Source organism: Cricetulus griseus (assembly GCF_003668045.3).
Source record: "Cricetulus griseus strain 17A/GY chromosome 1 unlocalized genomic scaffold, alternate assembly CriGri-PICRH-1.0 chr1_0, whole genome shotgun sequence".
Taxonomy (NCBI): domain Eukaryota; kingdom Metazoa; phylum Chordata; class Mammalia; order Rodentia; family Cricetidae; genus Cricetulus; species Cricetulus griseus.
The window spans coordinates 261220880-261242036 of record NW_023276806.1 but is presented as its reverse complement, the minus strand read 5'-3'; the positions used below and the strand labels follow the sequence as shown (position 1 = coordinate 261242036).

Below are 21157 nucleotides of genomic sequence, written 5' to 3'. Positions count from 1 at the left end.
ACTAATCTGATAGGACCTTGGGTTGGTCATTCTGCATAAGGTTTATGTATATTCATGAGGTGGTACCATATTCATAGGCGAATGGTGCTTTTTTTTTCTCTTTCAAATGAGAAGGCAGATCTTCCTTTTAGGGTATTTTCCCCATGATCCTTCTGTTTTAAAAAACCCAGAGATTGGGGCAAGGAGATCAAAACTACAATGCCAATGTCACTGTAACCAAGCCAGGCTCTCATGAGGATGCAGAACAGGATGAGGAGTGCATGACTAGGATGACCCCAATAGATCGTGAAGTTTTTTTTTTTTTAATTCTATTTATTTGTTTGCTTTTATGCATGAGTGCTCTGTCTGCCTGTACATGTGCATTCCAGGAGAGGGGATCAGATCCCATTATAGATGGTTGTGAAACACCATGTGGTTGTTAGGAATTGAACTCAGGATCTCTGAAAGAGAAGCCAGTGCGCTTAAGCATTGAGCCATCTCTCCAGCCCAACCTACCTCCCTTTTAACATTGTCTTTTCTTCTAAACACCTGTCCACAAGAACTTCAGATGATGGCTGTAAGATATGATACACAGGGCTGCAGAAAGGGCTCCATGGATAAGAGTGTTCATCCCATTACTCCAGTTGATGAGACCAGTGCTGGTAAAAGGAAGGTGCTAGCATAAAGGGCTCATGATCCCCATCCATCTTTGGGGCACTGACATTAGCTTTGGTTTACTAGAGGGGGGAATGGAGCAGGGCAAGGGAATTGCATAATTAACCAATCTTGGTCACACTGTATTCTGGCTGTTCACTGTCTCAGTTCTGGTCCTTCAAGGTGATGTCTAAGAAGCCCTAATTGCTTGGGGGACAAGTTAGTTATCTCGAGGTGACTGCTCCTTCTTAGGGGATGGAGCATCTGTCTGCCAATCCCTGTTGCTTTTTATCTCTTGGGAGCCCCTCTCACTCTCTGGAGCTTCCCTCCCTCCCTCCCTCCCTCCCTCCCCCCCTCTCTTTCTTTCTTTCTTTCTCTCTTCCTTCCTTTCTTTGTTTTTGTTTTTTGAGACAGAGTTTCTCTGTGGTTTTGGAGGCTGTCCGGGAGCTAGCTCTTGTAGACCAGGCTGGTCTCGAACTCACATATATCTGCTTGCCTCTGCCTCCCGAGTGCTGGGATTAAAGTGTACCACCACTGCCTGGCTCTCCTGTTTCTTTAATATCTCTTAATAAACCTTTCTCAGTTATTGTTCTGCTGTGGTGAAATACCATGAACATAAGCGACTTGGGAAGAGAAGGGTTTATTTCATTCATAGTTCCATATAACAGTCCATTATCAAAAGCAGTCAGGAAAAGAACTCACACAGGGCAGGAACCTGGAGACAGCAGCTGATGCAGAGGCCATGGAGGGGTGCTGCTTACTGACTTGCTCCTCATGGCTTGCTCAGCCTGCTTTCTTATAGAACCCAGGGCCACCTGCCCACGGATGACACCCCTCCACAACGAGCTGGGCCCTCCCCCAATCACTAATTAAGAAAACACGCTACAGTCCTGCCTCCCACAGTGCACTCTTAAGGAGGCATTTTTCCTGTTGAGATTCCCTCCTCTCAGATGACTCTAGCTTGTGTCAAGTTGACAGAAAACTAGCAGTCTCGAGCTTGTATCCTATTTTGCTAGGTTCGACAACTGCCCAGGTCTTTAGTGAGTCAAAGCACTTGGGAGCCACTGTTTCGCATTGACCTTTGGTGTCCCTCAGCCTTGGTCCCCGGTTCATGCAAAGAAAAGTACCCTCTCACTAAAAGCTCCTCTATGTCTAAGTTCGATTCTCCAACCATCGTGAATCAGGATCGTTTTGTTCTCTTTGAGCCAGGGTCTGACCGGCTGAGGAAGACCTTGAACTTCTGACTTTCTTGACCCCCGCCTCCCAAGTGCTGGGGTGACAGGTGTGCGCCATCACGACTGGTTTGTGAGGTTCTGAGGATGGAACTCGGAGGCCTTGTGCATCGGTTGCTAGGCAAGCAATTTACCATCTAAGCAAGCTACCTCCTCAGCTCTCTTAGGGACTTGAACCGCATTCCGTAACAGGTTCGAGGCAGCGTGGATGCCGTCTTAACGTGCCCTGTGAACACCCACGCGGCTCTGAGAGAGAATCCACAGGACCGGGAGAGGCCCTTCTGGGGGGTCGGGCAGGGTTGTCGAGGGTAGGGTGGGCTACGGAGCAGGAGCAACCCACAATCGATGCTGCCAGCGGCCCTACTCAAGGAGCTTGGCTGCACTTGAGGCCACCGGCTCGCTCCGCGCCGCTCTGCGGTCCCATGTCTCAGAGCCCCTCGGGGTCCCGGGTCTCTTACTGTCCCCAACGGACCTATGCGGAGCAAGCCGAGCTGCCGAGCCTCACACCCGGCCTGAGAGTCCAGCAGCTCCCTTGCTACGCAAGCGCCCCAGCGAGCCCAGCCTTGTAGTCTACTGAGCACGCGCGCTGCTCTGAGGCTCCCGTTAGACCGCCCTCGCGGCCCTTCCCACAGTGCGCAGGCGCACGAAGCCTCAGCGGCGCCCGGAGGCGGGGCGTAGGGCGAGGGGGCGGGGCGAGCCGGAGCCTGCGGCTGCGCACTCGCAGTCCCCCCGCCCCTCGGGTTTGCCCACGGAGCCTCGGCGCTTGGCGGTGCAAACGTCTTAGCTCAGCGTCCGGGTTGAGTCTTCGGAGGTGCTGGCCGCGGACGCCACCGACGCACCATGGCGTCTGCTGCTCTCGGGCTGACGCCGCGCTGGCTGATGCTCCTCGGCGCCGCACTGCTGCTGCTTCTGCCCATGGCCTCCGCGCAGGAGCCTCCGGCAATGGGTAAGGCCCGGGGGTCCCGGAGGAGGGCGGCTGGGTCGGATCCAGGGCGGAGCCCAGCCCAGCGGGCTTCGCCTCCTCTGCGCTCACGCCCTCCCTTGGAGCTGCGGGCGTGGCGGCCGCTCCCGGAGTTACGTCGTGCCCCGAGGCACGACACACAGGCCCAGTCGGAACCGGTGCCTTGGCACCTGCTTAGCAGCCGGCTGATTCGGGGTTCCACTGGCGAGCATCTGCTTTCCTGCCTGTATCAGATGCTGGGGGCCGCCACGATGAGGAGCCGAGCGAAGTCTTGCAAAATGCCTGACTCTAGCCCGGTACTGTTTCTTTCGGGGGAAATCGGGGAGCTGGCAGGTTGTGTCAAGGCCTGAAGCTGAGGGTTGGCTTGGCCAGCTTCCTGACCTTTGCAGCGAGGGCTGATGAGGCCCAGCTAGAAAGAGAGTATTTTTCCAAACCATGTTAGCTCGGTCTCTCTCATGGTGTCTTTATACTCTAGCCTGGCACGGTGTGTTTTCTCTTTGTGACCTTTTGTGTGTTGTCGCAGCTCTGTTTAAGTTTCTTATCTGCTCTCAGGTCTGCCTAGGGTCTGCGACTGCTGCACCCCAGTTATCTCCTCTGACTTGCGCCTCAAGGCTTGCTCAGCCTGCTTTCTTACAGAACCCAGGGCCACCTCCCCACGGATGACACCCCCACAACGAGCTGGGCTCTCCTCCACCAATCACTAATTAAGAAAACGCGCTACAGTCCTGCCTCCTACAGTGCACTCTTAGGGAGGCATTTTTCCTGTTGAGATTCCCTCCTCTCAGATGACTCCAGGGGACTTGGGGTCAGATTCCCCAGGCAGAATGTTGGAGAGCCTGTAGAGACACAGGACCCCTTCCCAGTGGCTCAGGGGTGTCTGCACATTGGTGGGATGCTCTAATGAGGACAGCGCCCACATCCTCCATGTCTTACCACAGAACATGCTGGTTGTGAGATTTCTACTAGCTGACATTCTGTAGGAAGATGACTGATGTTTAAAACAATATGTCTTTTAAGGATACTGCATAAATTTAAAGAATACATCACAGTGGCCCCAAACTCCCCTTTTTGTTATTGTTTGAGACAGGGTCTCAATAGGCCAGGCTGGCCTTGAACTCAGTATTTGCTTGCCTGTGCCTCCCAAGTGCTGAGATTAAAGGTGTGCAACACCAGGTCTGGCAAAACTCACCTTTTAATATATATATATATATATTTTTGTGGGTGTGTGCTTCGTGGGTGGGTTGACATCTGAACCTGTAATGGGCTAAAGGGCCTGAGAGTGAAATTCCTGAAGTTGAGGGCACTTTGGTAGGGCTTTTGTACCCTTCCTAATGGTGTGTGGAGTCACTGTCTCAGAGCTTCGTCTTGGGGAAAACAGTCCCTAGAAGGACTGCAGTTGTCATCCTCCACAGGACTACTCGGGCACAATGCTGGCTGCTGGTGGTCACCAGGTGGTGAGTCCTTACTGAACAATGCAGTTTGCAGAGCAATCTCCTGTCGTCGTCCCCCCCTCCCCCCCCCAGTGAACTGTACTGGATGCTGCTGCATGCATCCCTTTTGTGGTGCCCTGCTCCTCCTCTGCTTTTCTCCTCAAATATCGAGGTGGCCGGGACTACTTTGTCTAAGCGTAACTCTCCTGATATGACAGTAGAGGTGCTCTTTTGAGTTCTGTCACTGGAGTAGGCACTAAGCCCTTCCACATTTATGGGGCGGGGCGGTGCACAGAAGACAGCAGCATGAGGCCTTCAGTATCATAGGTTTATAATAAATAATGTTTGTTTCCTTAGTTTTCAAAGTCACCCCCTTCCCACATGTGTAGGTGTGTCCCTTTGTCCTGGATGCCTTCTGTTGACTCACCTGAAACGTCAGGGACCCACTCAGAAATGAGTCATATTTATTATCTTTCCATTTAATTATTAAAGGGAATGAGTCTGAAAGTTCTTTTAAAAATGAGTAAATAGGGCTGGAGAGATGGCTCAGAGGTTAAGAGCACTGGCTGCTCTTCCGGAGGTCCTGAGTTCAATTCCCAGCAACCACATGGTGGCTCACAACCATCCGTTATGATATCTGGTGCCCTCTTCTGGCCTGCAGGCATGCATGGAGGCAGAGTGTTGTATACATAATAAATAAATAAAATCTTTTAAAAAAATGAGTAAATAGCACCTACACTGAGCTCTTAATTCATAATGCCTCAGAGTCAGGGTGTTGAAGATCAGCACTGAGGAACTGCGAGGACATTGTTCTTATCTCCAGTGTGTGGTTGGCTGTGTCCCGTGATGGGGTGGTGGGGTAAGAGATACTGTGTGTGGCCTCCTGAAATGTGAGCTGTGGGGCAGCAAGTTGTCAGTGTTTCCTGCCTTGTCACATGAGTCTGGGAGTTACTGCAGCCAGGATGCCTGCCACTCATGCTTTCTGATATACAGGATCCACACTAAAGTTGGCCTGTGGAGGAGGAGGGGGGCTGGCCTCTGGGGATTTAGATTTCCTAGTGGTAGAGAGGCCCAGGGTGGCCAGAACTCAGGATGTGTTTCTTGGAGCTCAGTTCTTTCGGTTCTGGACATAGAGATCTGGACATCGTCATTGCTGGGGCCACTGTGTCACCTGATAGGAAGTAAGGCCATCCTTTTTAGTGGATGACTTTGACAAAGAGCTGGAGAGTGGGTGTGTTTGACACACCCTCAGCTGTCACTATAATGAGAAAGGTTTCAGTGGGAGTATAGGAGAGCCGAGGGGCGGTACAGTGAGCTCATGGATGGTACAGCTATCCTGAGTGACTTCATGCTTACTTGCTGAACCACTCCCTCCTTCTCCGTGCTTGCTAGTGTCTTCCTTACCATAAAATAGCTGGTAATTTAAACATTTTTATTGCGAATTTATAATCTTACAGCTTGTTACTGATTTGACCAGATCATGGGACTAAGTGGTTGAGGTGGCTTGTACCCCTAAATTCTCCAAAAGCAATTCCTCCTAAGAAGGGGGATATTCTCCGCTCAACTAGAACATAGTTGCCAAAGCTGGAATGTTAAAATGGAACTCAAATGCTTGGTTACTATACAGTCCACACACAGATTTACCAGTTTATCTAGTGAGGTCCTTTTCTGCTTGACCTCTGAAATCTATTGTCATTTTTAAGTAGTTTCAACTTTTACATTTCTGATCTCCTCAGTCTCCTCTAAGCTCTTCAGTCCATCTTGTCTTCAGAACGCCAGTTTGTAGAAGATCCCAGTTTGGTGCTGCCCTTTCTTTTTCTTTTTTCTTTCTTTCTTCAAGACATAGTCTCAACTATGTAGCTCTGGTTGCCCTGGAACTCGCTCTGTAGACCAGGCTGGCCTCAAACTCACAGAGACCCACCTGCCTCTACCTCCCGAGTGCTGGGATTAAAGGCATTTGCCATTGTGCCCTACTTGGTCTAGTCCTTTCTGGTCTTTGTGGACAGACAGAGCTGGGATCAAGTGTGTAGTAGCACCTGGCTGTCCCTCAGATCTGCCCCAACGGGGAGGCAAGGAGCAGAGCCCAGGAGCCACCCCGCAGTGTATGCCTATGTCCCTACCGCTTAGTTTGTCACCATGTTTTGCTGATGGTCCTGTGCGGCTATCCACCTAGGTGCAGCCTTTCTTGAGTGTACCTCCAGGTCGGTAGCAGACCACCAGAGCCCAAGGATTGTCTTGGTTTCCTTCTGTCTTTTTGAGGCAGGATGTCTGTGTAACCCAGGCTGACCTGGATCTCTGGAACCCCAGGCCTCAACCTTCAAGTGCTGAGCTTGCAGGTATGCTCCACACCAGTTTTCCTCTTTCTTTCTTTTCTTCCTTCCTTCCTTCCTTCCTTCCTTCCTTCCTTCCTTCCTTCCTTCCCTCCCTCCTTCCTTTCAAAGATTTATTGTGTACATAGTGTTCTGCCTGCGTGACAGAAGAGGGCACCAAATCTCATTACAGATGGCTGTGAGCCACCATGTGGTTGCTGGGAATTGAACTCAGGACCTCTGGAAGAGCAGCCAGTGCTCTTAAACACTGAGCCCTCTCTCCAGCCTCTAGTTTTTCTTTTGAGATAAGTTTTTCCTCCTGTGAAATTAGAAGTCTTCAGTGTGCCTCTGGATAAAATTCCTCGTATAACCCAGCTACAGTAGATGCACACTACACCTAGGAAGCCAGTGGATGAACCAAGCATCTTCCAACTCCAGTGTTGGCCCAGAAGCACTGGTTCTCACCCTCGGTGGGCAAGTTCCAGTTGTAGAACTGCTTGGGTTTAAAAGGTGACTTTTGGTATAGACTTCTTTCAGCCTATGTGGTGTTGCTCATTTTCCTTTATTTTCCTTTTCTTTGTGGCTTGAAGTTGCTCCACTGTGTAGACACTCCAGTCTTTCTGTCCGTCCTTCTAGAAGTGAACATCTGGGCTGGTTCCAGCTGGGTCATTATGGATAGAGTTGCGGTGAGCATGCCTGCACAGGGCTTTCTGTGCAGTCTTCTGATGTCTGGAATAAGATACCTCTAATGCACTTGCTAGCCATAGGAGTGGTCATTTCTGAAAATGGCTGAGCCAGCTCCAATTGTGCATTCTTGTTTTCATGTGTCCCTGGTCATTTCTTTAAGTCTAGCCTTTCTTATGCATGCATTTCCTTGCAGTTTTAATTTGCATTTCCCTGGCAACCAGTGGCTTGAGTGCAGTGCTCTTTTCAAAGTGTGCTCGTTTTAAGGGACGGTGGGGAGAAGTAGTGGGCCCTAGTTGGCTAGCATGAGAAACACTTGTTTTATGTGCTGCTTCTGTGCATTTGATTTGCTGGAGTTCCAGGGCTGATAGCCAGATAGACTTTGACCCTTTCCTGAAAACAGTGCTGTGGGCACTGGCAGTGTTTCCCAGGTGCTCTGCATGACTGACTAGAGCAGGCCCATATCCCCTGGCTTCTTGGGTTTGGGGAGTGTCGCCCTGTCTGGGGAAGCTTGCCCAGGCTTCTTGAGATCTAGAGGTAAGTTTGCAAGCTTGGCTTTGCCTGTAGGCATGTCACCTTATGTGCTGATGGCAGTAGGTCTCATCAGGTTAGTGGCAGCACAATTTCATGGTTTACCAATAGAGAACTGTAAAACATGGCTGCTTGTGTTTGGAACCTTCCTTCCCAGAAGGTTCCTTGCAGATAGAGCTGTGTGCAATGGCTCTCCTGGTGACTTGCTTGCAGCAGGAATAAGTTGTTTACATTGAAGCCAGCCAATGCCAGCAGAGTCTTGATTGTTCCTGGTGGAGGTTCACAGCATCAGTGTCTTCTCTGCCCTTCAGTGATGGATACCTTTGTCTCTCCTGGCAGGTTGTTCTCTGTATACAAACAGATCCTGTGAAGAGTGCCTCAGGAATGTCTCGGTAAGTAGTGTGGTTCAGACCCATGCCCTCAAGTCCAGGGCGGCATGTGTCTTTGAAGCACCCTGTCATTTGGAAATTGTTGGGTGCTTTGCATGATGGTTGTTAAATACTGGTCCAGCTTCTCTCAGGCATGCAAAGCCTTCTCATGAGAGGCGCAGGCGCTATCCAGCACAGCCAGTCTCCTTGACTTAGGTAGGCAGTGTGGAGAAACCTTTTCCTGGAGTTGCTTGGGATGGCTGGAAAACAACATCTGGTGTGTTGGCATTAGATGACTAGAACTGCTTGCCTCTGACTAGGTCTTCAGGACCTGTTGGGGGCTGAGATAACAACGTATATTTACAATGACAAGTACTTGACAGGCAATATAGGGTTTGAATGCACATTCAGGAGTGCCAGCATTCTTTTTCCTTCATGTGTGTAGTGCTGTGAGGTCATCTCTGGCCCATGAGAAAGCTCCGGGCCATGTGGTCCACTGGGAAGACTGAGCCAGCATGTTTGCCCTTTGTCCCATTCTTTAATTCCTTGTGTGCCCTTGTGTCAGAAGGCAGCTGCTATCCTGGAGCAGAGTTTTCTAATCTGCCACTCTAAGAAGTCGGCCTAGAACTTCTTAGGCTCATCACAAGGGTACCTTCTGATGGCTCATCCTGGGTTTTGACGGAACAAGAACAGACATTCATCTGCCCTTCGGGGAGAAGCCCACGCACAGTGGGGACTTAGCTTTACAGCACAGATCTCTAGATGTTGCGTGAGGACACTCCCTAATGTGGTGGCCTGCTCCTTGGCCAGTCCCGAAGGCTCCTCTGTGCTGCTCTTTGAGGCTGAGGAGTCTGCTTGGTCATGTTTAGCCCAGTGCTGTGCAGCTTGCCTTGGGAGTCCGCAGGGAGGAACAGAAGTGCAGCAGCAGTTGATCGGAGAACAGTCTTCAGAGGCTTCTCCTGGGGATTCAGGGCGGGAGGGGGTGGGGCTTCATGGCATCCTAGGGCTGCGCAGTTCTGTGTCCCTTTCTGACAGTGGGTTAAGGAAGAACAACAACACAAGTCAGGGTGGTGTTTCCTCTTGGCTTCCTCCACAGGACAATAGAAACATCTTAAAAAACAGCAATACCCAAATAACCAATAAAAGTATTATGAAAAAAACCCAACAGTAGCTTTTTAAAGTGACTTAGTGGGGATCTGAGATGTGTCTTGTCGTTTGGTGAGACTGCAGTGGGCAGTGGGACCAGCTGCTGCTCCTGCCTCAGTGTCAGCATGGCTTGTGCCAAACCTGCTATCCCAGGTGGTAGTGTTCCCTTGACTCTTTAGGTTCTAGGTTTTCCTCTAGGAGGCTATTTCAGCCATAAAAATAGATTATTGTTGTACTAGCCTTATAGCCTCATTGCCCTGGGTTGTGCGTTGAGGACAGAGTCCAGAGAGGAACCTGTCCAGATCACAGGGGGTTGGTCTAGTCGGGTAGAGCATGGGGCCTGACCCTGCTCTGAACCCAGACAGCAAGGCTTCATTCAGCAAGGTAAGATGGAGAAGGCCAGTCAGGCCCAACGGCCTGCCTGGAGACAGGGTTCTGGGAAGAGATAGTTCCCTGTAGGCCTTCAGAGGACCAGTGGGTTAGAGGCTGTGCCATTCCTTGATGCTGCTGAGTTGTTGACGGGCCTCTTACTTTAGTTAAAAAAATACGTTGCGAATGCTGTGTTCTCATTGGAGCTTGGAAGATTAGACCTATGACTTGAGCCCTTTTTAAAGTGGAAGAGTAACCAAAGATAATGCAGGACAGAAACACTGGGATGGTAGATAGATGCTCTTAGTAGCAGGATCTGCAAGGCTCTGCTGCTGTTAGCCATGCAGTGCCTGCCAGGAGCCATTGTGAAGACAACAGTGGACACTGTACAGTAGCCCAGCACATGTTTTCATGTTCTTGTAATAGATGTTCCTCCAAACTGAGACCCAAACCTGGTCTTTATCTTGTTGATGAGCCAATGACACGCTTCCTCTGAAGATGTGTGATCAGAAAGATGTCCTCTTGGCTCTGGCAGGGTTAGTGCTCTTGACAGAGGAATTCCTTTTCCCTGTGATGTGTGTAGTCTTCCCAGGGACACCTTCCTAGGTCAGCTGTGCTGTCTGCTGGCCATCCTCAGCCCTGTCTAGCACGGTGGTGGGTGTGGTGAGTCCTGCTCGGAGTTCTGACATGTTTGGTGCCACAGTACTGTCTCATCACTTCCGTTCCCACCCCGACATTTAAGGGGCTTAGACAAGAGCCCCCTGGAGGTTCTCTCCCACTCTCATCCTTGGTTGCATCATCCTTCAAAACCAGACACTTAGTGCAGTGTAAAGATGGAGGACAAGACTCCTACAGTTATGACTTCCCTGTGTCCCATCATCTGTTCAGGAAATACCTAAGGAGCATCTCCCGTTGGATGCTGAGGTTGCCCTGTCCTGTGTCTCTGTGTGCCACAGTTATCTGGCTTCCTGCACAGTGTGGACAATGTACTGTGCAGTATGAAGAGGCATTGCTGTGGAAGGAAGCAGCAGTGTTGTTGGTCAGGGAATGGGGGTCTGGGTGGTTGGTGGAACGGCAAGCTTCCTTGAAGATCTGAGGGAACCATCTCAGGCTTGAGGAAGAGGAGGCCAGAGAAAATAAGCAGGTTTCAAAGGCCCTGAAAGCAGGTCAGCTTTCAGGATAGTATGTCACTGTGGGGTGGACAGGAATGCCAGCCACTGTGTTGGACATTGGCCAGAGGGCAGCAAGGAGGAGTTAGGAGTATCTGGAGGATGCATTCCTAGATCCATCCATCCTAGAGATGGTGGCGTGGGTAGCAGTGGAGACAGGGAAGTGGTCTTGCCCTGGTCTGTTGAGGGGTCTTCTGATGCTGGTCTCTTTCAGTGTCTGTGGTGCAACGAGAACAAGGCATGCTTGGACTACCCAGTGAGAAAAATCTTGCCCCCTGCTTCTCTTTGTAAATTGAGTTCTGCTCGCTGGGGCGTATGCTGGGGTAAGTTGTTTTCATTTACTTCTTGCAAAATCAGTGGGTTTTGGTGATTCTGGGACTTGTGCTCAATCAGCATAAGTTACTAGGAAGTTACAAGGAATGCTGCAGTACTGTGACTCCCAAGGGAAGAAGCAAGGAGTCCTGTGATGGTCTGCTGTTTGGCAGGCAGCCAGGGACCTGGTGTTCTCCTGCAGAATCATTAACCACGGCACTGCACAACCCACATCATGGGAGGTGGGGAAAGCGCATGTGTAAAAGCCTGTTTTTATGTTCCTATGTATGCCGTGTGTCACCTGGGAGCAGCCAGTAATCCCCAACCAAGGACCCTGTTAGCCCAGATACGTACGTGTGTGTGTGTGTGTGTGTGTGTGTGTGTGTGTGTGTGTGTGTGAGAGAGAGAGAGAGAGAGAGAGAGAGAGAGAGAGAGAGAGAGAGATTAATTTTCTTCCAGGCAAGGAATTAGGCCTGTGTGGTTCGGCTTGCTCTTTAACACATTTGTGCTGTATTTTGCTGCCTGGAACTGATTTTCCTGTAGGAAGCTGTTTACCTTTGGTGGTGTTAGGTTTGGGGCTGCACAGGCCTCCTCCAGCCTGGTGAAGGAGCTGTATGGTTGTCACTGTTGTCCTGACACAGGAAAGCCTCTGAGGTCTCAGTACTGACCCCCATCCCTACCCCCACCCCCACTGTCCCCTCCTGGTAGTGCTCCTTCCTGGACTGGGAGTGTTGGCTTTGGAGCACCAATTGCCACTCAGGTATCTCCCATCAGTGTGTGAATCTGTATTACCTTATGATCCATGGATTCTCAGGGGAACAAGGAGGACAATTGTAGAGCTTCTGGAAGTCTCCGTCCGTCCCCTGTTCCCTGTCATGTCTTGTGTCCCCGTCTGTCTCCCCCTCCCCCCCTTTCCCAGAAGGATGTGCTGCTTTTTCTACCTCTCCACTAAGACTGCCCAGGCTTAAATGCTTTACCCTGCATACAGCAATGTCACCTCATCTGTTTGCATCCCTCCAAGCACTGGCAACATCTGTCTGTTTCAGGTCCTTTAGCATAGTGGGCGTTTACTTGTTTTAGTTGACTCACTGGGTGGTGTGTGGAGAACTGTGAGCTGTCGATCTGACTGATGACTGAAGGTGTAGAGCTGTGTCAGGTGGTAGGTACTCTTGGTAATTGTCTTGTGCAATGCGGTTCCCACCCAGGTTATGGGATGGTTAAACAGCACCCCCAGCTCAGGGCAGATGAAGTTGCTATAGCTCATCGGCATGTGTTGTCACTGTGTGCTGCCAGCAGAGTTCTGGCAGAAGACTAGGTCTGCCTGTGATTCCCAGTGAGCACAGCGTTGGTTACTGTAAGGGACTGGCTCCTGCTTCATGGGAATACAAGCAGTTGGGCCTGGTCTTCCGATAAGGGGGTTAATGGACAGGGTTCATAATCCCTTGAGCAGAGTAGCACCTGAGGTTGGGCCTCTTAGCCTCCTGGTGTCACCATAGGTCGGGTGGCTGTGGACAGTCAGTTCTTACAAATAACTTTACAGTCATTGTTTTACGAGGGAAATTGCTATAATTTTTACTCAGAGTTTTAATCGAAATGACTTAAAAGTGTTATTATATTTGCAGAAATATGATCTTTACATGTTGATCTTTTGCATTGAGCAAGGAGACCTATTTACATGAGTACAAGTTTCCCTGGAGGGTTAACAGAGGAGCCCACAGACTATTTTCTGTTTTCATCTGTAACTCACTTGAGTTGCTCGTCAGAGAAGCTGTGGGAGTAGATTGAATCTAGTTAGATCCAGCTATCTCAGTGTTCTCATTTCTAGGTTGAGTTTGACAGAATGCTGTAGTCAGAAACTGTACCACCTACTGATGGCAATGACAGTCTTCTTTCTAACCACACAAGTTGCTCCTTTTTGCGCCTCTGCACTTTAAGGCTAGGCCTGTGTAGACAGAGCACAGGGCTTGGAGCTCAAAGGCACCTGAGCAGTTGTAGTGCCCATTTTGGATTTTAACATGTTTAGAAAGTGAAAAGGAGTCTGGTAAATGAACACAGTCCCCTGTGCTGAGGCTGACTGGGGGATCCCAGGAGCTGCCCTCATCCTGCCTCCTCCTGGTGCCCAGCAGAACCTGTAGCTAACAGCTGTATGTTTGCAACTCCCCTTAACACATCTTGGACTGTCAGCATCCCTGTGGCTAGGGACTTTTTTTGCTTGTGAAGTACCTTGGTGCAGAGTTGACTGGGTGACTGGGGCGTGTTGGCAAAAGCAGTGCGGGCTCCTGAACTGGCTCTGCTTTGAGTGGAATAGGAGAAAAACCTTGACCGGTTTTATTTTTATTATTCGGTTTTTTGAGACAAGGTTTCTCTGTGTAGTCCTGGCTGTCCTGGAACTCCTTCTGTAGACCAGGCTGGCCTTGAACTCAGTGATCTGTCTGCCTCTGCCTTGAGTGCTGGAATTAAAGGCGTGCACTAGCAAACCTAGCCAGACTTCTTTGACTGGTTTCTATTTAAAGATCTTTAAGAGAAATTCACAAGAACCTTAAAATTTATTTTCAGTTTGTATCTGTTCCTGTAGGTTGACTGTACATGCACTTCATGTCACTGAGTGACACTGGTCAGCCATTTTCAAATACCAGGGCTTCTGTAATGCTCGTAATGCACTGTAATACAGGGCGCTTCCCCTTCTATAGGTGGCGCTAAGGAGTCAGGAGGTCTTGGGAACAGACACAGGTGACATCTTTCCTTTCTGTCTTAAGTGGGGGAAAAGGGCTGTTTTGTCTTACTTAGTTTGTTGTGGTTTATATGGAAATTTTAAGCTGTAGGCATTGGCTGAGAGGAACCATGTGCACGGGCCCTATGTTTAGGACTGCCCCTGTGTCCCATGACAAGTGGTACCCTCGGGGTGGAGGCAGGTCATATGTGCTGAGGTCTCAACTTTGTGCCTGGACTTGCAGTGAACTTTGAGGCCCTGATCATCACCATGTCAGTGCTTGGGGGCTCTGTGCTCCTGGGTATTACCGTGTGCTGCTGCTGCTGCTGTCGCCGCCGTAACAGGAGCCGGAAGCCAGACAGGAGCGATGAGCGGGCCATCAGAGAGCAGGAGGAGAGGAGAGTGCGGCAGGAGGAGAGGTGAGGCTGGGCCCTTTGCTCGGGAGCTTGCCTCTGAGTGTGCAGCACGAAGGCCATGGTAAACAAGGGGTATAAGTCACATGCTTTCTCCATGTCTCAAAATGTAGCATGTGTTTGTTGTCCAACATTTCCTGGGCTGTAGTTAAAAGTGAAGCTGACAGGAGTCTCTTAGGGGTCACTGGCTATGTCTCAGCCCTTGGGCTGCCTGGCCTACCTCTTCCACTGGTGGAGGAGGCTGTCAGAGCCTGTGTGTGCTACAGTGCTCCTGCACTGGCCATGGCCTAGCCTTGAGTACTGCCGTTCTAGCCCCAGCCCCAGCCCCTAATGGTGAAGTAACCTGACTGCTGTTATAGACACTGGCTTGTGCCCGCTAGTTCCCAGAGCACTGAATTCTCTTAATGTGTGCTGTGGTCCTTGGGCAGTCCTTGGAAGCATGCTCTCAGCTCTGAATTGGGGTACCACTAAGCAAATGTTAACAGTTGCCTTTTCCTGGTCACCTGATGCAAGGCTTACACCCATCTGCATTTTCTTTATGACAACTTGAAAAGATCACAGTGTTAGACATTTGAACTCATTTTTTGGTTTCTTCTTTTGGGAGGAGGGTCTCACTCCATAGCTCAGCCTGGCTTTGAACTCTGCACCCTCCTGTCCTCAGTCTTGTGAGTGCTGGGATAACAGGTGGTTACCACCGTGTCCAGTTAGAACTGGGACAGAATAGAAGGGCCATCAGAGCAGCCTCAGCAGACTGGCTGTGAGTCACCCTGCTGGTCAAGTGGTACGTGTGGCCTAGTGGCCACAGTCATCCCCACTTTCTTTTGGGGAAGCTTGTAGAAAGTGCTGCAGGAGGCGGCGCACGCCTTTAATCCCAGCAGTTAGGAGGCAGAGGCAGGCAAATCTCTTGAGTTCGAGGCCAGCCTGGTCTACAAGAACTAGTTTCAGGACAGGCTCCAAAGCTACAGAGAAACCCTGTCTCAAAAAAGCAAAAAAAAAAAAAAAAAAAAAAAAAAAAAGAAAGTGCTGCAGAAGCCCCTCGCATCTGCTCAAGGAAATGAAAGGCCTGAGAGGTTGAGGTGACCTTGCTTGTCTGTCGTAATTTGACGCAACTTGGTTTTTCTGTATTTTTTAGGAGAGCAGAGATGAAGTCAAGACACGATGAAATCAGGAAAAAATACGGTAAGAATGAGAAGTGTCTCTCTTAACTGGTTAGGGTCTGGGCAGCTGCTGCTTTTCCAGAGAACTGCCCTCCAGTGAAGACAGTAGCTGTGTGGTTCCCAGGATGACACCAAAGACTAAAATATACTGTGTGCCTCAAAGGAGGAAAACTCAGAAGGGTTTTCATCTCAGCTATACCTCTTCTTTGGTACACATGAAGAGTAAAAACTTCAGGAGGGTTGTTCATAGCTGTTTGCCTGTTCGCCTTAAAGTGGGATCTGCCTGTGTAACTGGCCTTGGTTCTGTGAGCTGAACCATCTCTGCAACCCTTCCTTCCCCCTGTGTGTGTCTCTTCTGTCTTCTGACGGGTCAGACCACCCTCCTTTATCAGAGAGCTGACTGAGATTGAGGCATGCCATCCCTCCCTCGCCGCTTTCTGGCTGTGTCATCTTGTTTGGAAAGACTCTGGGCAGTGACTATGAAGGAGCCAGCCTGATCATAGGTGCCAAGTGTAAGCCTGTTTGGTTCACTTGAGTGAGTCAGAGACCCAGCATGATGTGATGGGTAGTCCCTGACTCCAGCATTACATAACATTCTGTCTTTGGGTCTTGGTTGGTTGCTGTTCCCAGCTGTTTCTGAGCTGGTTTTAAAGCTCAGGAGGGCACTAGAACTTTCTGCCTGGACTCTATGGCCACAGAGGTTGGGTGCTGCAGAAGCTAACCCCTCAACCACCTAGACATGGGGCCAGAGGGCCGCGTGAGGACTCCCAAGCGTGAACCCACTTTTTTGGCCTTGAACCACTGTCTTTCTTTTGGGCGGGTAGGGTAGGGGTTCAAGACAGTGTTTCTCTGTGTAGCTCTGGCTATCCTGGGACTCATTTTCTAGACCAGGCTGGCCTCAGACTCACAGAGCTCCACCTGCCTCTGCCTCCCGAGTGCTTCCCAGCTTCAGTCACTATCTTAACAGGAGAAATCTGATGAAGAAAATTTTAAAATCTTTCCTAAAAATATGCATTAAAATGATTTCATTTATTTTATGCATATGTGTGCGTGTGCATGCACCAACATGCTGTCAGGCACATATAGAGGTCAGGGGATGACTTCTGGGAGCCAGTTCTCTCCTCCTGCCCTGTGGGTCCTGTGGTCGTCAAGCTTGGTGGCAAGCGTTTTGCCTGTTGAGCCCATCTCACCAACTTCTAAGGAATGCAATGTTTGGTCATTTTTTATGTAAGGAGATAGCATTTTTGTGATGCTTCAATATCTAGCCCACCGGGAACATTCTTACACCACTGTGTGCGTTAGCTTTTCAGTGCTGAGATGAAATGCCTGAGTTAAACATCTTAGGGAGCAAGGCTTTGTTTTGGCTCAGGGTGTCACAAGTTTCTGTCCAGGGTCCACTGCTGTGAGCCTGTGGTGAGGCAGAGCATAGAGGAGGAAAGCTGCTCACCTTCTGGCAGCCATGAAGGAGTGTGGGGAGACAGCAGCCAGAACAAGGAGGACCCTTTCAGGACCTTTGTCCTCCAACCAGGTCCTTTCTCCTGATACTGCCATCAGTTTAAGAATCCATGAATGGAACCTGGGCATGGTAGCACATGCCTTCAAGCCTAGCACTAGAAACAGAAAGAAGTGGATCTCTTAAGAGTTAGAGGCCAGCCTGTTCTACATAGTAAGTTCCAGGCCAGCCAAGGCTGTGTAGTGAGACCCTGTCTTAAACAACAAACAGAAAAGAATCCATGAATGGATGAGACCTGTGACTAACTTGGCAGTTATGACCCTATCACATAGCTCACATCTGAACATTTGCTTCATTGACTAAAAGATGACTTCATGACCAAGTCATGACACCAGTTAGTTTCTGTTATTTGTATGTGGGGGGTGCTATCGCAAAGTCCAGTTGCCCCAGCACAGCACCCCTTCTCTGGGTTTGAGTTGTTCAGGTATTAAATATGCAGGTTTTCGGTCCTCTTCCAGGGGCTGTGGAGATCCGATTGCTGCTGGCTTCAGGATCTGGTCGCACTATGCGCTGGGAACTGAGGAGGCACTGTAGCCGTGGAGCCTCCTTCCTCAGAGCTCCTGCTGCATGCTGTGGCCTAGGTTTGGGTTTGGGCTTCTCTGATGTCAGAGCTGCTGCACTGGACCCTGGCTAGCCTTGTCTCCTTCTATTGATTTCTCTTTTTGTTTGTTTTTTGTTTTTTCAAGACAGGGTTTCTCTGTATTATTGTTTGGAGCCTGTCCTGGAACTCGCTCTGTAGACCAGGCTGGCCTCAAACTCACAGAGATCCGCCTGCCTCTGCCTCCCGAATGTTGAGATTAAAGGCGTGCACCACCACCGCCTGGCCCTTTCTGTTGATTTCTATCCTGCTGATTTGGCCTTGCTTCATCTTTATGGTTCCCTGGGTTCTAGGTGAGTGTGGAACACACAGATACTAATATCTACCCTAACAAAGTCCTAGTAGGTAGGTTACTACACTGGCCCCAAGACAGTCTTGTCATACAAGTATGATAAGGGGGTTGGGACAATGAGGGAGTATGAGACAAAGGATGAGAGATTGCCGGGTGATAGAAGAAAGATGAAAATAAATGAGGGGGTAGAAATAAGGAGAAGAGCGGTGGGTACCACAGTTGATGATTAAGTCCATATTTTTTCTCAGGCCTACTATAATACTTGATTGTCAACTTGATGGTGTGTTCTTTTTATATAAAGTCTTAATTTTCCAACACAGGCTGTGGAAAGAAACACATGCAGGAACTTCCCTGAGTTCCTGTGATCTCAGCTGTGGTTTGTTTTTAGGAACTGTTGGGATTTCTGTTCCTGGTGGGTTTTACTTCAGTTTTAAAGTCACCTGTGGCTCAGCTTCAGTGAAGGTCAAGGAGCGTATGGGAACCTGCTTCGAACTGAAGTTAAATCTCGATGTGAAACTTAGCTGAGGCGCACTACCTTTGTTGCTGGTTGCAGGAGTAGAGTGGACAGTTTTGTTTCTTTTTGTCTTTTTCTTTGTTTGGTGTGGAGTTTTTGGGAGGTGGTCTCACTATGTAACTCTGGTTGGCCTGGAACTGCACTGGTAGATCTGGCTGACCTCTAACTCACAGCGGTCCTCCTGCCTTAGCTTTCCCAGTACTAGGATTATGGGTATAGTCCAGAACACCCAAGGCCATACATTGCCTTTGTGAGTTTTGTTTCCAGTTGAGTGGGTGAAGTTGTGAGTCAAGTTATTTTTTTCCCTCCCTCAGGTCTGTTTAAAGAACAAAACCCATACGAGAAGTTCTAAAGCAGCTGGCACCCACTGCGGCAGATCTTGCAGTTCCAAAGTTTCCTGGGAGTGCCCTCGTCAGCATAGCCTGCGGAGACCTTACTGCAGCCACCCTTGACCTGAGTCATCCCTCCAGCCTCAGCATGGGCACCAGAGTGGCCTTGAGAGGACAATCCTGCCCTTGTTCCCTCTATCTCTGTATGTAATCACCTGAGACATTAATCTTGTTGACATCCTTTTATGGGGGGAGGAAACGTACTTGGTCCCCACACTCTACAAAGCCGGCAGCCTGGGGTGCTGACTGGCTGCTGAGTGGCCTTGCTGCGAGATTCACATTGTAACAAATGAAGTCATATTTACTTTGTTATGGCAAGAATTGACCCACCATCCTTGCTTTCCCAAGGCTGTGTTGTGACTGCAAGCCCATTTCTGTGACATGTCACTGCTTTAGTTCTGGTGGCTTTTGGGAAGGCACTGTCCCCACAGTCTGGTACCCAGCTGTATCCTGTAACACAGGAGCATATAAAGTCCCTCAGGAAACAGTCTCACCAAGACATTTCATGAGAAGTCTGGGCCTCTTCTTGGATGGCATTTTTCAGTTGTCTTTAATAGACCGGGAATCTTTCCCCCATGGGAAAAGTTGTGAATTCAGTTTGAGTGCTGAGACGTCTGCCTCAGGTTTCTCCTGCTGTGGTAATGCACGAAGTCACATGTCCTCAGAAGGTCTTTTATGCAGATCTTAGACATCTCCCCTCTACCTGACAGGCTGTCCTGTGTGTATCATGGAGGATGAACAGCTTGTCTGTCCCCTGGCCAGCCCCATTTTGGAAGCTGAGTATGTAGGAAGCTAGGAGAACCCCACCCCATACTGCCAACCAGAAAACGTGCCTGAGCAGACACACACGCCCACCTCACTTCCCACCCTGCTTCCAGCCATGTCTCAGCTCACTGTGTCTGAGACATCATCATGGGCCCTTGGAAAGCTTGTCAAGGGACACTAAGGTCCCCATGATTCTGTCCACAATGTACATTTCTCTATAGTCCTGAATGTCACTAGTAAGCAGATCGCAAGCTTGATGGTAGGGTAATGAGCAAAGCTACCCTCCTGGGAGAGCAGCCGCCAGCAGATGAGGTGACCTTACGCCTGGCTCCTTCATGCCTGGACACCTCATCTAGCTGTTCAGTAACCCTTTCAACTCCGTCGGTCTGTCTAGGGATCAACATTTCTCCCCTCCAGTTTTCATAAACTAAGGGAATGACCTTCACCAGTCTGGAGTTTTACCATTTTTCTGCCTTGTTAGGCATTTGATACAATTTAAAGCATTGTCAAACATCTCATATTATAGCAGCCATTGAGATTTGCCTTTCTACTGTCAGTTGATAAAGGAGCCCTCCTCAGCAGGCCTTAATGAACTTTGTATTAATATGTAGCATGTATACATCATACCTGTTAGGTTGCTGAGCTGATGTTAGAGTGACCAACTGCTAAATGCAGAGTATTTAAATCTCCAGTGTAGAAATGCAGCAGGTGCTCACTGAACTGGTGGTCTGTGCCGGCCTCTGAGCAGCATGGAGAGCAGCCACAGACCTGCGCCCAAGACCGTGACACCCAGTGCCTTACTTTTTAACCACTTTCCAATAAAATGGTTGAATATGGCTTTGATTTCTTTTCTCTCTGCTGCCTCAAGGGTGGGCTGGGGCTGTGAGATTTCCAGATAAGTTGAGCTCCTGGGCATTGTGAAGAGTACCATGTCCCACAGGGGCTGAGTAGGCCAGTCCTAGAGCGGTCAGCACTCCTGCCTTCAGTGTAGAAAGGTCCCCTTTGTCACCCACCCTGTCCAGTCCCACCTCACCATGCTCAGCGTTCTGCTTTTGTCTTGGTACAATGAAGTCAGAAGTTGCTCTGCATAACTGCTAGCTGACACTGGCACCCGGACGCCCTCTCCTGGCATGTGGCACCTGGCTCCTTCAGCCCTGGAGTCTGAAGTGGACAGGCTGGTGATGCAGTATGGATAAGGGATGGGTGTCACTGAGCTTGCCTGTGACAGGCTGTTGGCTCTCAGGGTCTTCAGCTCCAGAGCTCATGCTGGCTACTTGAACCTGTTATCTATTGTGGTAGAGGAAAAAGAGACATGGGGCTGGGGATAGAACCTGACTCTGTGCTTTCAGGTTAACACTAGAGTAAGGGACACTGGCCTGAAAGTCCAGGAACCAGAGAATAATGATCTGAAAGCTGCAGCAAAAAGGCCGTCAACAGCCTGTTTGCCCAGGGTTCAGGCCTCAGTAAAAGTCTGCCCTCTTCAGGCTTATGCCTGGACTGACCTGTTTCCAGGAAATACAAGCCCAGCCTGGGACAGGTACACCCATGGAAACTCCTAAGTGTCGACATGCAAATGTCACCCTGCCCAGGCTGCAGACCACAAGAAGTGAGGACAGGTCACTGAGCAGGTGGGAGGCCACTCACCCAGCCTGGTCCTGGAAC

General features: G+C 49.8%; 1 protein-coding gene across 1 annotated transcript; it reads left to right on the top strand.

Annotated features, from left to right (window-relative positions):
• The first annotated feature begins 2598 nt into the window (after window positions 1-2598).
• Pttg1ip (PTTG1 interacting protein) lies at window positions 2599-20332 on the top strand. Its single transcript, XM_027394300.2, has 6 exons — window positions 2599-2811; window positions 8120-8172; window positions 11047-11155; window positions 14099-14273; window positions 15400-15446; window positions 18656-20332. The coding sequence occupies exons 1-6, from the start codon at window positions 2706-2708 to the stop codon at window positions 18691-18693; spliced, it is 528 nt and encodes a 175-aa protein (XP_027250101.1). The 5' UTR covers window positions 2599-2705; the 3' UTR covers window positions 18694-20332.
• The last annotated feature ends 825 nt before the right edge of the window (window positions 20333-21157 follow it).

Excerpts from the sequence above, each read along its gene's own strand:
- Pttg1ip (XM_027394300.2), top strand. The coding sequence starts at position 2,706 with ATGGCGTCTGCTGCTCTCGGGCTGACGCCGCGCTGGCTGATGCTCCTC. Across the intron at positions 8,173-11,046 it reads AGTGCCTCAGGAATGTCTCG|TGTCTGTGGTGCAACGAGAA; the intron begins GTAAGTAGTGTG and ends GGTCTCTTTCAG. Across the intron at positions 14,274-15,399 it reads AGAGTGCGGCAGGAGGAGAG|GAGAGCAGAGATGAAGTCAA; the intron begins GTGAGGCTGGGC and ends TGTATTTTTTAG.